This window comes from Ambystoma mexicanum, chromosome 9 (genome assembly GCF_040938575.1).
Source record: "Ambystoma mexicanum isolate Mex_15411 chromosome 9, UKY_AmexF1_1, whole genome shotgun sequence".
In the NCBI taxonomy this organism is placed as follows: domain Eukaryota; kingdom Metazoa; phylum Chordata; class Amphibia; order Caudata; family Ambystomatidae; genus Ambystoma; species Ambystoma mexicanum.
The window spans coordinates 1,180,787,710-1,180,805,155 of NC_090931.1; the positions used below are offsets into that span (position 1 = coordinate 1,180,787,710).

The window sequence follows — 17,446 nt, forward strand, 5'->3', positions numbered from 1 at the left end:
TGTTTTGATTGTTTTAATTAAGGAGGTTTTGCCAGAAGCAGCATCACTACAAGAGCAGAGGTTTGTCATTTTTACAACTCTCAGTATTATATTCATGTTTTAGTCCATGTACAATTTCTTCATTGGCTTTTAGGTAAATGGTGAATTGTTCAACATTTAACTGTGATTTGAACACTGACACAACTATTACACCTCATTCATTGCTATTTCTGCTTCATTTTGAATGTGTGGTTTTCCAAGTGTTTCTTGACTGTAAGAGATGGTTGACTTCCTTCAGTAGTGTCTTTATCTAGGTGTGTTACTATTTATTTTGCTTCTTGTTGGCATTCATTGTCTAAAATGTATTTGTACTGTTTAAAATGGTCATTTGTTATAGTGTTTTCATTTGCCTTAAATGTGTCATGGTCACCTAACCATGCTCCCTCTTTTCTCCAAGGTTTGAATATTTGCAGTAGAGCCATGTAATAAAGGTTGCTATGCTCTGCAGGTCTAAATGTTAATTTTCCATGGTTAATTAGACTGGGGTTGGAAAGAAAAGCCTTACTGGACTTTCTTCACAATTCAATACTGAGTATTTGCCAGTTATCTCATTTGCTGGAACAATATTTGTGCATGTATAGTCATGGTATATTGTACAGGCCCGTGTTTTCCAACGCAGTACTTCTTTTTGCATAGTATGGCCTCATTACGAGTGTGCTGTTCGGGTAACAATGGCGCCGGTAAGCCTACCGGCACTGTTGTTACTGGACCGGCACACTCCGAGTTCTGCAGATGGGTGCCGTTCCGCCTGCCTTGTCAGACCTGGTGGGTGGGATGGCACCCGCCTGCAGACTTTGACAGATGCACCGGCACTGTTGTGCACTGTGCCGGTGCTTCCGTCCTCCTCATTCCCCTTGAGTCCTATGGGACTCAAATGGGAATGGGGATTTACGAATGCTGCCGACTGACTTAACTGGACCACAGGGGCTATAATTCCCTGCTTATTCTGGCAAGTCAGTCATCAGTAAATAAATACAAGTCTGGCAGCAGCCTGAAGGTTTCACCAGCACGCCTATCACCGGACTCGTAATGAGGCCCTATGTGTCAATGACAATATATCTTTACAATGTCTTGGCTTTTGGAAATTTCTGTGGCTATAGATTAGATTTTTTGCTAGGATTTAAGTAGTACTCTTTATTGCAATGAAACTGGGCCAAGGTTGAGCCAGAAAATGTTTTTAAATTTCCCATACAAGACTGTACAACTTTCTGCAGCTTCTTCAAACCCACACTCTCTATGTGGCAACATTTTGATACCAAAGCTGTACAACTTTTGTGAAAGGGTTTTGTCAGATGATATGCCATCCCAGAGGTCTTTAGCTCGGTTTTCTGAGCTTTCATGAGATAAGTTGTGACATATCTTGCAATGACAGTTGAATTGTATGCAATGCATTGTATGCCTATGTTAGTATTCCACAGGAGTACAATGATAGCATTGTAATCTTTGATGTACTTGGATGCTCATCTGTTTTAATGTTTTATGTGTTTTTGGGAGATTTATCTTTCACACTGTGCCTAACAGAAGACATGAAACTATTTATGTAACCTTTGGCACAAACTGGTCTAGGGAATTGAAAGTGACATTTGGTGAAGTATTGACCTTTGTTTTTGTGTCAAGGATGGCAGTGTTTGCCACACCTATGTCATTGGAAATATAACATTTGTGACTGTAGGTCATTATGTATGTCCTCTGAAGGGATGCTAGAGGTAATGTAGATTTCAATAGATTGTAAAACAGTATCATCACTGTTGTACAATATTTGGGTGCATATTTTGTCCACAAAAGCATGAGGATGTGTGGTGCTCCTCTGGATTTAAACTCTTTCCTACAAAAGTGTTTTACTTCTCTGATTGCAGCACAGTTTTTATTAAAGAAGAAGTGTAACACGACAATAAAACAATGGTGACACTATCTTGAGACATTGTCAGGATCAAGAGAACAGAGTTCTCCTGCACTTTTTTTTATGTATATTCCTTCTTTATTTTGGATTGCAGTGCGTAGAAAGTCATGCAAGTAATCCCATGCATATTCTGCACAACTTAGAGTAACAAACCATGTGGGGCTGAGGGAGCTAGTTTCCTTAACATTTAAAGCACTTCTGCATGATATCAGAATAAGGCTTCCTTTGTACCAGACAATTTGCCAAGAGATTTGTAAGACTTGACTGCAACACTTATATCTTTGTCTTTTGAAGGATTTCAGTAGTTGACATGTTTAGGAAATGGGTGCCTGTTTTTAGTGTGTGTACAACTCTGTAAAATAGAGTTGCTATTTTGCTTTAATAAAAAAGAGATGGAAAATGTATTCAACATTTTACTGGTATCTTGGATCTTCAAACTACATTAGTAGAGAATAATATTCTGATAAACCTATTTGTATGTGTCTTTTATCATGTCTCCCTTGTTTTCCTGTAGGGAAAAGTAGTGGAGAGAAATGTGTTTAAAACATTTTCCCAACATACTCATTGGAGACTGTTTTGGCTTAACACATTTGATATGTTTCAAATACATCTTCCATTGTGTCTCTGGAATGTAGTGGGTTAATGTATACTGGTCATATATGTTCTCTGTAGTGATGGGATTAACACATTAAAATGTACCAATTTGTGGTGCATCTTCATATATTTTTGTTGATTCTTTTAAGTTTTCATCTTTGCTTATATCTTTGCAGCATTCACTGTTTTGATTAAGATACATTAGTGTTTCTTTAACTTTCTTAAAGTCAAGTAGCTGTTGGCAAATGTTGTCTTTTGGTGGCACACCGTTAACTATTACAATCAGAGATTATTGTACTGGTCATCCTACTCCTAGTGTTTCCACATTGTCCTTAAGGTCTGATATGATATGATGATGTGATATGGCATTTATAACGCACGTATACGCAAGTGTTTCAAGGCGCAAAATGGTAAGTATACTACTTTGCCACAAATGCTTTAAGCAATTCTTATGTAGGCAATTTAGGTTGCAGACATTTATAGATTGGAATGGGTGCACCATTTGAATTATGATACTTGCATATAGATTACATTTTTAGAGAACATTTGGAAGTGGAAATATGTGTAAGTTATTTAGAGCTCAAGATGCCATTTGGCTATCATTAAGCTTACTTTTTTATAGTATATGCAAATTATTAAGGGATCAGCTATGTTGTATTTACGTTATGCTGTTAAATACAAGGCATATTGGAACTATTGTGATTCCTCATTCTTGTCTATCTTGTAGGACAAATCTACTATATGTGTACATTTCGTATAGAATGTTGTGCAACAGCAGACACCTGCTGTGTCTGGAATTTGGGCAGACGTGTTTTCAAATGTTCCTATTTCTTTTTTTATGTGTTTGTAATGAGGTTAGTGTTATATATTTTTTGGCTAATGGTTTGTAAGTTAACTGTGTTTTCTAATTCCCGTTCAGTTTAAAAATATTTACTTAGTATACTTAGTATATGTTCTATTTGTTGAAGGTCTACTTGGGCTGTCCCATTTTGGAGATTTTCATTGAATTCTTGTAGTTCTACAGCAGAAAGGTTAGCATTGTACAATCTATGAACAAGGTTGCACATTGGATATATACATGTGCTTTTATAAGTAGTTCCTGAATACAAGCTAATTATTTTTCTCATAGTCCACTGTGGATGTGCACTGGACAAGAGTTTATGTTTTTTTAAATGTTGATTTGACTTTTTTCTTTTATTTTAACATAGGGATTGAGGAATTTTCATAAACATTTGAACAACTGTTGGCTCATATTGCATATTGAGCTGCACATTCATTTGTACACTAGACGGCTTGTGTGGACATGAGGAATATTTGGTTGGAAGTTTATTGGGGAATAATGTTCTAATAAGGTTTCTTTTGCCATAATGATATCTGCTATTATTTAATATCCTTTTCATTAGTGCCTATGGCAATTGTTTAATAGTATTTTATGTTTGTTCATTGACATACAATTCTGTGCAACTGATGTGAAAATATTCACCTGCACAGAAGTTAGAAAATCTATCTACTTTGACATTGCACATGTTTAGAAGTGGTTTTGTACTTTTCAAATACATTTTGTTAGTTGTTTTATTCTGTTTAAAACTCATATGCATTTTGTCCTTATTAGTTTGAATGTGCTGACAATCAGAGTTTTAAGTTTCAATTTTCTTTGTTAATTTATAAGTGAGGAACATGTCTTTTCATATTTTATGAGAGTGATATTTAAAATGTTATTTTGATAATGTCTTATTGTGCCAACATTGACATTGCTAGATATAGTTTGATTTTACTACATGTTTAGTTATGTTTCTTTTTGAATGCTGGAGAAATAGCTTTGCTAGTGTTGACTGTTGTACTTTGCACTTACACAGTTACTTAACTCACACTTGTACTTTTTATATGCATTGTCTCAGTGAATTTGGGTATAAGCCTTTCTATTCTTTTTATCTGCTCAATATTTTCTTTGTTTTCTGCAGAGGAACGTTTTAGAAGGCATTGTTTTGTATCTGTTGGAGAAAATGAAGTGTGCAATTTAATGTTGCAGAAGGGCTATTTTAGGTTTATTGATGAATAATGATGAAGATTGATGTATGGATAATAATATGGATTAATAATGAGTACTGGGATGAGGAATGTGCGTGTTGGAATCTTAATAAAGATTATAATTGTGAAACCATATGAGGAAGAGGGATTTGGGTTTAATGGAGAATAATGTGATTTCACTAATGTTTTGATGAAGGAAAATACAAGAATTAATGTATTGTTGTTAGGCAAGTGACATGAGGGAGAGTGGTGTAAGAATCAAGAGGTAGATTAATAGTGGGTACTGGGATGAGAAAGAGCAGTGCTGGAGTAATAATATCAATTATAATTGCATAGTAGGATGTGGACAAGACATATCTAGATAATGGGAGATATGGAAACAAATATGTTTAGAGGAAGAAGTTGTATACCTGTGGTGTAGTGGTATGGGGAAAAAGGATGTGGGGATAATGCAGAATAATTTGATTTCAGTAATGGCATGATAAAGTGGAAAATACAGCAATTAACACATTGTTATAAGTGAAGCTACATTAGGGAGTATGTGTAAGCATAAAGATATAGATTAGTGTTGTTTTCTGGGATGAGAAAGAGGGGTCTTTGAGTAATACAATTGATTATAGTCGTGTGGTAGGATGTCTAAGAGTAATGTTTAGATAACGGGAGTTGTGGACTTAAGTGTTTGTAGAGGAAGATCTTGTAAACCTCTGGTGTAGTGGTATAAGGAAAAGGGATGTGAGGATAGTGACAGATAATGTGATTTATGTAATAATGTGAGGATTGGGGTAATATAGTAATGAATGGATTATTGAGTGTGAAGTCACATGAGGAAGAGTGGTGTAAGCCTACATATGTAGAATAATATTGCATAGTGTGATGAGGAAGATTGTTGTTGTGGAAGTAACATGAGGCAGAGAGATGTATAGGTGATCACAGATATGGTAGAAAAGATGTGTAAAGTGAGACTATGTAGAATGGTGGTGTGCTGGGCAAATGCTATGGATTGCAATTGGGAAGTGGTTTGTGGAAGAAGTATGTATTGTTGATGGAAGTTGTGTAATAACATATTTGTACTGTTATGAGTTGGAGACTGATGGTGTTATAGGATAAGAAGTAATGTTGTGATGTAATTGAAAAGAGTGTGATTGCCACAATGGAATAAGGAAGTGAGAAATATTATAGTGTACAGTATGAATGGATAGTTTAGGATAATACACAGTATAGGTGTGTTTTTATAATTGTTACAGCATTCATGCCACATTAATATACTTTCTTTGTAGAAATGGAGGAGTTTTATTTCTTCATCAAGTTGTTTTTGTTTCTGTAAATGAAAAAGAAAGATTGTTGGCAAGTGTGAACAATATGAACTGCTGTAAGTAGTAGGACATCCCATTAACTATGGAAGCATAAATACTTTTAAAAGCAAGATTAAAGTATTGAGATGGCTGCTGCAGTGAAGCATGGTTTGCAGCATAGAAAAACACTTGCAGTTGAATTGAAGTTAAAGGGAATGTTATATAATACATTGTAATATAAGGGTGTGCTCTAGTTGTGACAGAAGGTAGGTAATTAAAAATATGTCATTTGTTGTACTGTAGGTTGATAATTGATATCGTTTTAATGATGTTATTCTTCCCTGTTATAAGTAACATTAGATATAGCAGTCCCTCTGCAAGCAAAAGTAGTTTTAAAACCACTAATGAAGAATCAGTATAAATCCTGCAGTGAAACATATTTTGTAATACAGAAAACCAATTGTAGTTGAAATAAGTTAAAGACAGGTCTCTTTAATACAGTGTAATATGAAGGTCTGCTAAGTTTTAACAGAGGTAAGTCATTTTAAAAACACATTTCATTTTATGTTGTACGCTAGCTTGATAATTGAGGTATATTTTATTATGGAATGTTTCACTGGTATAAGTAGTAGCACAGATACCGGTCATTTTGCAAATATAAATTCTTTTTAAATCAGTAGTGAGCTATTGGGATGGGTGCTGCAGTGAAGCATGTTTTGTAATGCAGTGTAATATAAAGATCTGCCATAGTTTTGACCGAAGGCAGGTCTTTTGAAAAACACAAAACAATATGAAATTATGTCTCAAGATTATAGCTCAGGGCGCGGAACAACACAGGGATGATCCCTGGGTCTGCGCTTAAAATACTCTGGGTATTAAACAAGTTTTAAATAATGAATTATAATAACATTATTTGTTGTACTCGAGTTTCATAATTGAGATGCATTTATTTATGGAAGTGTTGAGTGCTATACATAGTAACACACGTGAGTCACTATGAATGCAGAAATACTTTTAAAAGCACTAATGAGCTATTCAGATAGATGATGCAGCGAAGCATGTTTTGCAGCACAGGGCATCCATTATTCTTCAAGTTATATTATTCAAAACGGGGTATAAAATATTACTTTTGAAAATTGAAACACACGTTTACCATGTTTTCTTAGATGTAGTTTGTGGAATGTAGATCCTGTTGATTCTGTAAATAGAAATCTGTACAGGTTTGTACCATACATTGTTATAGTTGTATATATGATCACACAAATGCACTCTCACGGTTGAAAGTTAGATCTGAACTTTTGAACTAAGTTCAGAGGGTTAGATATAATGCTTTTGGATCGATTGTTTGATGGATGTGTGACTGTTTTAATGTAGCCAATGAGGGAGTGTTTCAGAGATAAGGGTAAAAAGGGAAGAAGGGCTGTCCTGTGTCCCAACATCTGCCCATATATGAGACTGTTTGCAGACAGACCCACATTGCATTCAGCCCCTTTTTCCATGCCCTGAGGGCAAGAGAACTCTGAGGGCTGTGGACACCCTGGTCATCTGAAGACATTGGTAGGCTCAACAAGTCATGCATTCTTTCCCCAAACAATCTGGCCACTAGTCATGGCCACAATCGTATGTTTAATTTGGGTTGAATGCCTGCAACCATGTCGCTACTCGACATGGGTAGAGCAGTGTGCTTAGTTGTATAAGGTAACAAGTGGATATATGTGTTTGTATGTAAAGAACAAAAAATATAGTTAGTTATAGAACATGACATGGCAGCTATACATACTTAACATTTTACACATACATTTACTTTTTTTGACCCTCATAAGAATTACATTGTATGTACTACCTTTTCTACAACATGTGTGTGTGTGATACACTATTGTTGTATTAATATATTTGGTAATTGTGCATGTTAACTATTGATAACATTTATATATTTCGACTTGTTTATATATTTCGACTTGTAACAAATATTGTATGTGGGTAGGAATATACTTATTGGTTTAGAATCATTGTGCATTGATTGCAGGGTTTTTACCTGATTAATTCAATATTCCTAGGTATATTGCTTCAGAGGCTTGTTGAAGGTCTATCCGTTTTTCATTTAATGAGCCACATGCTCATGTCCTGTTTGGGGATCATACATAGGTGCTATTTTATTTTCAAGTGTTATATAGCTATTGCTTTTTCTGTCATTAAAATGAAGCAGTTCCTGAATTCTAAATGCTTGTTGAGTAGGTTTCTTTGGTAAAATTAATTGTTCTGGAAATTCAAAAGAGAGATTTTTGCCAACTTTGTAAAATTGTGCACTGCTGTAAGTAGTAGTATTTTTAAAATCACTAATGAACTGTTTGGATTGGTGCCACAGTGAAGCATGTTTTGTAGCACAGAACACCAATTATAGTTGAAGTGAAGTTAAAGAGAGGGTTGTATAACACTTTGTAATATGACAGTCTGCTATAGTTTTGACAGGTGATTCTTTTTAAATATGTCATTATTTGTGTACACTACGTTGGTAATGGAGGTGTATTTAATTATGCAACTGTGCAGTGTTATATGTTTTAGCACATGTAGTAGTCGGTATGCAAGCAGAAATGAAAGATTGGAATGGGTGTTGCAGAGAGCATGTGTTTCAGCAGAGAAATCCAGTTATAATTTAAGTGAATTGAAAATCAAGGTTATGATACACAGTGCAATATTGAATGTCTGCCATGGTTTTGACAGATGGCCGGTAATTAAAAAATCATGTGTACTCTAGCTTGGTAATTGAGGTATTTCTAATGATGGAACTGTGCAGTGCTATAAATAGTAACACATGTCACAGTAAATATGCAAGCAGACGTAATTTTAAAATCACTAATGAACTTTTGGGACAGGTGTTGCAGGAAGTTTGTTTTCCGGCACAAAAAAACAGTGAATCTTGAAGTTTGATTATAATAAGGTGGTAGAGAATATTACTTTTGTAAATGAAAAGAAAAACAGTGGCATATTTTTTTAGGTGTAGAATTTGGAATGTAGAACACGTAAGTTCACTAAATAGACTCTGTAAAATATTTTAAAGTATGTTATGGTAGAGTAGACTATGAATCACTGGACACATACACTCTAATAGTTGAAAGATACATCTGAACTGTTAGAAGTAGGTTTTTTAGATGTGATTGTTGGATGGGTGTTTGACTATTTGAAGGCAGCCAACGTGGGAGTGTTGCAGAACTAAGGGTAGAACGGGAAGAACGGCTACCCAGTGCCCTGATGTGCGGAGATATGCACGAGTGTTGGCAGAAGGATCGCAAGTGCCATCAAGGCTCTTTTACTATGCTCTGCAGGGAAAGAGGACTGCAGAGATGGCATACACTGCGGATGTCAGTGGATGTCACAAGGCTAAACCAGCCAGGCCTTCTCTTTGTGGAGGAGAAGAACTGCAGAGGAGGACGGGGCAGGACGTGCTTCATTTCTTGTTCGAATTGCTGAACACATGGGGCTCAACAAGAAGATGTTTTGAGCATAAGAGATGGGTGTGTTGATTGGCTGCAGATATATGTAGTGTAGCTTGATTAATCACACAATATTGGCTTTGAAAAAGAGGTCTGGTATGGAAGGCATTGTATGAAGGGAGTCAACTATTACACATGTGCAGAGATATGGGGCCTTTGAAACACACATATATAATGCTTGTAGTACATTGTGGAGGTAATATTTTAGGGACAGTATGTTATTTAGATTTGCAATTTGCCATGAAAGATGCTTTCAAAAAGTCTGATGAAACTTTTCACACAATGTTTATTTTTTCATGAATTACACAGAGACAAGTGTGGAAAAGATCCAAGCAGTATTTTTACCACAATAGAACAATGCAAGGTGGAATGTGCATAAAGCTCTATGTGCATTTATACAAGATTTTGGAATGTCATCTTTACAAAATGCTAATATCCAACATGATGGAGTGAACATTTGTAGAAAAGATGGAGTACTTCTTACAAGTGTTGCAAATTACCATTTGCTTTGCCAGATTCAGAATTAAATGACACTTTTTGTGTGAAAGAAATTAAATTGGAAAATATAGATGAGTGCAATGAAACAATGGATTAGTACGCACTGTATGAATACATATTAAGATCACATTCTTACAAGAACAAAAAGGCTCTTTTAAGAGCCAACATTAAAGATTGCTATCAAAAGGAGTCATGTTCATAATACTTCCATTCTCTGTTTTTTGTTTGTTTAGTCTGAGGGCATTTTCTTCCATCTGTGGACATCAAGGTTGAAAAAACGCAGAAAGAAGCTCAATTTTTTTTTAGTGTAAAAGCCTTAAGTAAGGCATTAACGATTTGTATTCACATCACACTTCTTTTTTTATTGTATGTATGGCAGAGAAGAGAGGCGGAACAGAGCTTAATTTATGTCACCTTTTTTCCACTGTGCTATACAAATGCTCCAGGATTTATAGTGGCATGAATTGTAAGGCTGATGGGAATACCAGAGTTTCTTATGGAGTCCACCTGCATTCTGCATCACCATAAAGCAGATGGAGTCTATGAGGATCTATTGTACACTTTTTTTAATTTATATTTTTAGACTTTGAAAGGTGGTTCCCAATGGAAGCAATGTTTCTTTTCATTATTATTATTATTATTATTATTATTATTATTATTATTATTATTATTATTATTATTATTATTATTATTATTATTATTATTGTTGTTGTTGTTGGTTTTGTTTGTTGGAAAAAAGAGGTTGGCACAGTGGGGGAGTGGAGGGGCACCATCCAATTTCATGGTGGGACAAGTGGAATAGGAAAGATGTTGATCACTGTTCATAAAACTAATGTAGGGGGACATTTCTTTCATGTGTCTTCATAGCAGCCTAAAGGTGCTGCAGAATTGCTCCCCCTGCAGATGAGTGCATCACAGTCTACACATAAAACAGGTGTCCTCTGAAGGTAGGGATCAACTGCCTCAAGTATAGTGTGTGATGCAGCAGGAGGAATACTCTGTCTCACTGAGGTGTGACACGTATTGGCAGGAGTGGAAGATGAGGGTGATGTATAAGAGTTGCTTGTATGTCCTGTAAAAGGTACTGTTTTTTCAGATGGCCATCAGATGGAATGTCCAGGTGTGGCGATGCATGGAGGTGCTGCTGAAGGAGTACTGCACCTTCTGGGCATGACTTAGTGTAACTTCACACTTAGTACAGCACACATGGGCAGCCTGAGTTATCTGCACTCCGCAAACAGTGGAAAAAACACCACACCCAGGGTTCTCTCCAATCACCATATGTAGAAGGTAATTCTTCCACTACATATGTGTTCTCCCGCAGCTCATATGCTCCAGTGCTCCTGTTCCCTTCTCCAGACCCTCCAGGTTGTGGTGTTGGCCCTAGATTTGGAAGGATGGCCATTACCAATGCCATTGACAACATGTTTCAGGTGTGGGTCACAGATCCCAAAAGGTGGCTCCACTCTTCTGGCCTGCCATATTGTGAATGAGTATAACAAGTGGGTGGATCCCTTTGCCATCTGTGATGTCATCTTTGATGTCCTGGGTGTTAGTGTGAGCAGTGTATGACAGTGGTGCAAGTTATGTTTGCTTACCGTAACTGGTGAATTTCCATAACGTCCGTTTAACAATGTTATTTTCACTGACTATAATCATATAAATATATATGTATACCTTAGGTGAAAGCAGATTGAAAAGATTTCTATTGAAATTATTGTTTCCTGTTGAAACCATAAAGTCAAGACACAAAGGAGCTCATTTTGTTCCTGGGTGGAATTTGACATCACAGAGCTTTTAGGTGTAGACATACATGTAGGCCGGCTCCTTGCTGCCAGATTTAGGTAATTTGCATGGTGGGTTGAAAAAGAGTAGATTCTGCCTACCATGCTCGAAAGGCAGGCAGCATTTTTCATTACAATTAAACACTGACTGCCAGGCATGCATGGACGGCAGAGTTTAATTGTAAACACTGCCTTCCATGCACGCATGGGAAGCAGAGTTTACAATGGATACCCCCAGCATTTTTGCCAGCATGAAAATACATGCCGGTGTAAATGCTGGTGCATGCGTATGGTAGAGAGGAAGAAAGGCGTCGTAAATGCAAGTTGCATTCTTCCCCTTCTCTCAGCCACACATATTAATGAACATGTGGCATGGGGTGAATGAAAGGTGTAAAAGCCTTATGCATCTATGGTTATTCAAATATTTGTTTTATATCAGTATTTGACCGACATTCACACAGTTGTATTGTTGATTCATTGACCAGTTTGTTTACCTTTGATTACAGATGTCGGTTCCGTTGAAGGTCTTGCCTACCACAGGGCATGGGACACCCTCTATTGGACAAGCTCTACTACAGCATCAATCACAAGGCACACTGTTGACCAGAATCGTCACGGGTCTTTCGACAAGGAAGCTGTGATTACAATGTCTGAAGATGATCATCCTCATGTATTGGCATTAGATGAATGTCAAAAGTATGTACACTTTTTAAAGCTTGTTATTGTGATACACTTTTAGTAACCTATTTTCTTACCTATTCTTTATCCTGCCTTAAACTGTAAAAAAAAAAAAAAAGTCATCTGTACTTTCAGAGAAGCAAGTCCTTCTTCAGCTTCTTCAGTATATATTGCAAAATGCATATTCAATTATTTGTTTTGCAATGCTAGTTACTCAAGCAGAAACTGTCATGCACTTGTATTTGCTCAGGGCATTGTTGAGCTAGGCATTCAGGAGCTGCTTGCTGTAATAAACACTGTGGCATGTGCCCATCCACATTCAGCGCCTCATTCACATTATATCTAATTACCGCCGGAAACGTTGCAAGCATCCTAACTAATAATGAATGTGTTCTTCTTCATAATACCACATAACTATGAGAGTGTTGACATTCACGTTTATATTCAGAACAATATTAGAAGGGGGAATATGAAAGCATTTGTGTCATATATAACTTCATATCTATTTGTAAATGTGTTTGTCTTGCATCAGCATCGTTTTGCCTCATTTGAGGTTTTTCACATGCATGGGATGTTGTAATTATTTTACATACTTTCATACTGCTTTACAGTGGGGTAAAATGAGATCCTCCAGCTGAACTAGCTGAACTGCTTGAAAGCAATGGCACAATGTATTGGTGCTATAAAGGGTGAATTATAAGGCTGCAATTGTTGTTGTACTTTTGAATTTAGCCCAGGATTGGTTATGCAATTGATGCCCGTGGTTTTGGGAAGGATTATATATGCCAGTGCAAGTTCATGGTAGAATTCAAAAGGCCCTAAGTAACCCACCCATACTCACATGTATTGTTACCAAGGTTCATGGATGAGTAGGAACAGGAAGGATGCCAGATACAGGGAATACTCTTGGTCATTCCTATGCAAACACAACTTTCTGAGACCTGTCACCTAGATCTTCTGGGATCCAGAGGGACACCAAACTCTCAGTTCACTATTTTTATATTTGAGATTATGTGCAATTGGGGGAAAAGTCAATAGAACCTGGGATTTCCCCAAAGCAAATACTGCTAATCAGGACCAAAGACATGTCTCTTCCACCTGGGCAGGTAGACCTCTATAAACCAGCATGGGGATTTGTCAAGGATGAAACTCAGATGATCTGTTGGAAAAGGTTGTCTCACGTGTCTCCAAAATGCTAACATACGCCACCCTGTAGTTATTTTAGAAAGGCGTTTCACAAAATGCTACTGCTAATAAATAATATTTGACCCGTTGAAAATATCAGGTTGAAATATTAAGAAAAAAAAGAAAACTGTGGCCTGAGCACCTTCAATCTGGACATTTTACTGAACATGCATTAAACGGTTCAAATGTTATTATGGTATACTGCCATTCATTTTTCCATAGAGAAAAAAGTAATTTCATTGAAATCCCGTAGTTTGAAAACCACTGGCGGATTTGTCTTTTCCTAGTTTGGAAAAAAGTCATCCATTACTAAATATTTGATAGAGAATGCGGGTATGCCCTTTTAGGAAATTAACAGCTGAATTCTTATTTTTATTTTGCTCAATACAAACATTGTATTGTGAGCAAATTTTAAGATTTAATAATCCTGTGAGAGATGAAAATGTAAAGTGCTTAAAATTATATTTGGCGGATTAAAAGTGGTGGATTTGTGACAGAATGCAGACGTGATGGGAGAAAGCAAGACGCCTTTGCTGTGAGAGAGTTAGGGGTCAGATGTGGAGTCTATCTGTGGCAGAAAGGTTTCCTCTTTTTGGGGGAATCCTGCAGGTATCTTGTGTGTTAATCTAACATGCAGACTATGTATAGAAAATGCATCACACATACCAGAGAGTGAAAGCAGGTAATGGTAGAGGATCATAGAGGGAACTGGAGGTACCAAGAGAAGGTGTGGGATGTATGGTGTGCCCCTGTGGGAATGTGGAAGACTCTTACATTGTTTTGCATTTTCTTGTTAAAACAGAATAAGATAGATGTTGCATTACTGCTGGAATGATTTTTGCATGAATTGATGGTGGCACTGATCAAGCAATGTATTGGTATCACAATAACTTATTGCTGGCATAGAAAAGAGAGGAACAAGTTGGCGAATAACCACTAGCATGTGGACCTGTGAGGGCTGGCCATAGTCTGCTTAACCTGCACAGATGTGGGATCCAATCTTCTAGGCAGGGGAATACGTGTCTTTTTAATGACTGGAGCAACATGTACAATGCAGATGGATGAAAGCCATGGCCAGAGGATGCTGAGGTTTCCAACTAAGGCCATATGTATTTTTTAATAATTGGGGCAACATTGTCTGTCGGCCATGAACATGAGCCATGGCTGGTGGGATATGGTACGGTACTCGCAGGGGGATGTATGGTCCTCGCACAGTAAGCTCAGTTTCCTGGCTATCCTATATGCAATGACCAGTCGACTTTTCTCTTTTTAAATAATGGATGCAATATGTACCATCATCCTGAAAATAACATAGCATAACAAAGCTTGAAATCAGTGAAGAATTTTCTGTTAAGTCAGAGCTAAGTTAATTTGATTCATCACAACAAACAGCTTGAATTTCAGAGCATAAAGGAAGTGTTGACCAACTTAACTCATCGGGCCTCATTACGAGGTTGGAGGTAGCCATGGACCTATTAGCTCCATGGCTGCCTCCAAAACCCTACCGACTTTGCCCTGGTGAATGGAGCAATTACCAGTCCATTCCAAGGTTGGCGGGACCGGTAATTCCCCATTCACCAGGGCCCTTCCCCATTCCCATTTGAGCCCCGATAGGGCTCAATGGGAATGGGGATGGTGCTAATAACGGTACCGCAAATTGCCGTACCGTTATTAGCTCCTTTGTCCCTTTGCGGGTCCGGTCCTTAACGCCTGGATAAACCAGGCATTAAGGGAGGACCCACAAAGGGAACTCGAAGTAGGGCGGTAAGGGATTACAGGCACCGGTGCCCTTACCGGTGCCAGTAATCGCTTACCGCCAACCTCGTAATGAGGCCCATCGTCCCCCATTGGAAATTCCATGAGCACATACTAATTATCACAGAAGGAATTCACAATGAGATACACAATGACTGAATGGGGACATCAATGAGGGTGCGGCGAGCTAAGGTGGTCATCATTTACAACACCACAGAATTAGAAGGGTTTTGTGGTGATACATCAGATCACTGTAACGCTGTCTTAACTAAAGTTGTTTCACTGACTTTATCTATACATCACATACATCTGTAGATACACATACACATACATCTCTATATTTTTCTGTAGTAAATTCCATAAATGTTATGGTAGGTTTATCAAGGAAAGACACATAGATTTCTACCTGAACTGTGAACATGGAATAATCAATTTCAGCTAACCCACACCGCTGTCCAATAGCAATCACCAGAAGGTCACCTCCAGTTCAGGGCCACATTTGCAATTAATTGTCAATATTCAGATTAGCTCAAGTTCATGCTTTTAGCTGCAGAAACATGTCTTCGTCTTATGTTTATTATGCTTTTATTTAAAATTTGAAGACAGACTTCACTGATGATCTCTAATAAGGGCCAAACCACTTATGCAGTTGTCTAAATCCCTGAGAGCTATCTGGCTCAAGCAAAATGCAGGCATTGAGATAATTTGCAAACCCACATAGCCAATTTCACACATTACTCCTCTCCCCATTGTTTTACTTTCCTTCTCACTGTCAACTTGTCACACGCCTCCATCCTCACCCCATCCTCCTATCATATTCTTTCTTTCTGTATTTGTGTCACTTGTATCCTCCCTCATCAATTCTGAATTTCTATGTGTTCATCTCTAGCTCATCCACTCAGAAAATGTATTTATCCCTGGTCTCTTGTCTTTCTCCTCATTCCTATTGCCTCTCCTCTCCTGCCTTCTTCATTGCATACACCACTGGACACCCCTCTGTCCTCACTTATTGACCCACACACCATTCTTCACATTCCTGACTCTTCAAGCATTGATCTCCCATTCTAACTTCATTCATCCTTATCCCACTTTTTCGTTGTTGTTTTACAATGTGATTAGATTCTACTCCACAGGAGTGCATGGATGAGTTGGGGTAAAAGTGCCCATTCATCTCTCACACTTCTACAAACCAAAACCAAATGAAATCATAAAGGTAACAGAGGGACAGATACAACATATTTCTCCTTCACTTTTTGTGGCAATGTGGGGCCAGGGAAGGCTATGCTCAGATGAAAATAAAGGGAATGCCCAATCAAGGCTCTATTAAAATATATACGATTTAATTAAACACACCTTCTGCAACAGATTCAACAGAAAACATTGTACAAAAACCAACCGCAAAGGAAGAACAGAGAGGATGCAACAGCCTGAGGAAAGTAGCACTCTGACTATGGTTCCAGGGGATGGTAGTCAAGTTACTAGCCGCAAAAGGGATATGTTGTTGGTGAAACCAGGAGTGATCATGACCTAAGCAGTCTCTAGGGTCCAAAAATGACAGAGGGGGCAGTTCAGGGTCAACAGTATCTGAATTCAGTTTGTGGTGGCCTGACAGAGTAAGACATGGCATTAAACGTTGATGAGAGAAGATCAAGCACAGTTTGGGCATGTTGGAGCATGTGGGCCCAAGAAGCAAGTGAGAGTCAATGAGGGTAAAATGCAGTTGCTCTTTTTGGTAGAAAGGAGGCTCTCAATGATGCAGGTTAGGGCAGTCACAGGATTACTTTGTAGTTATATCAGGTAAAGCTGGGGTTTAGGCAGTGGCAATGAGTGATGATACAGCGGTTTGAGTCAGCAGACGACAGTCATTGAAGTGGTGATCTCGGGGTTGTTGATATGCATGTCAATGAGGTGGCTGTTCGATTGCTAGCTGAGTCAAGCAGTGGTTGTAACACTAGTCAGAGTTGGCATGTGACTCATACATGATTCAGACTGCTTCTGAGCATCAAGAAGTCATTTCACGCCTAGCCTTACAGCCTTAGCTAGCTCACTAATCAGCACCAAGCTGGTTTGGAGTGCAAGTGATAGTCTGGATTAGTGGAAGAGAGCAAACGCCAGCACTGACGCCTTTCCTCTCGATATTGGTGCGGTGAACACAGAGCAATCAATTCTGTGCAGAACTGGGAGTTCTGGCTGGTCTGGCCC

At 37.9% G+C, this 17,446-nt stretch overlaps 1 protein-coding gene across 3 annotated transcripts in view; it reads left to right on the forward strand.

Annotated features, from left to right (window-relative positions):
* The window catches only part of LRP1B (LDL receptor related protein 1B), a 4,835,697-nt gene that overhangs the window by 3,726,831 nt on the left and 1,091,420 nt on the right, over nucleotides 1-17,446 (forward strand). For all 3 annotated transcript variants that reach the window (XM_069616528.1, XM_069616527.1, XM_069616526.1), the window contains exon 42: nucleotides 12,133-12,322. In XM_069616528.1, the coding sequence (XP_069472629.1) occupies nucleotides 12,133-12,322 (190 nt within the window). The remainder of the gene's footprint in view (nucleotides 1-12,132; nucleotides 12,323-17,446) is intronic.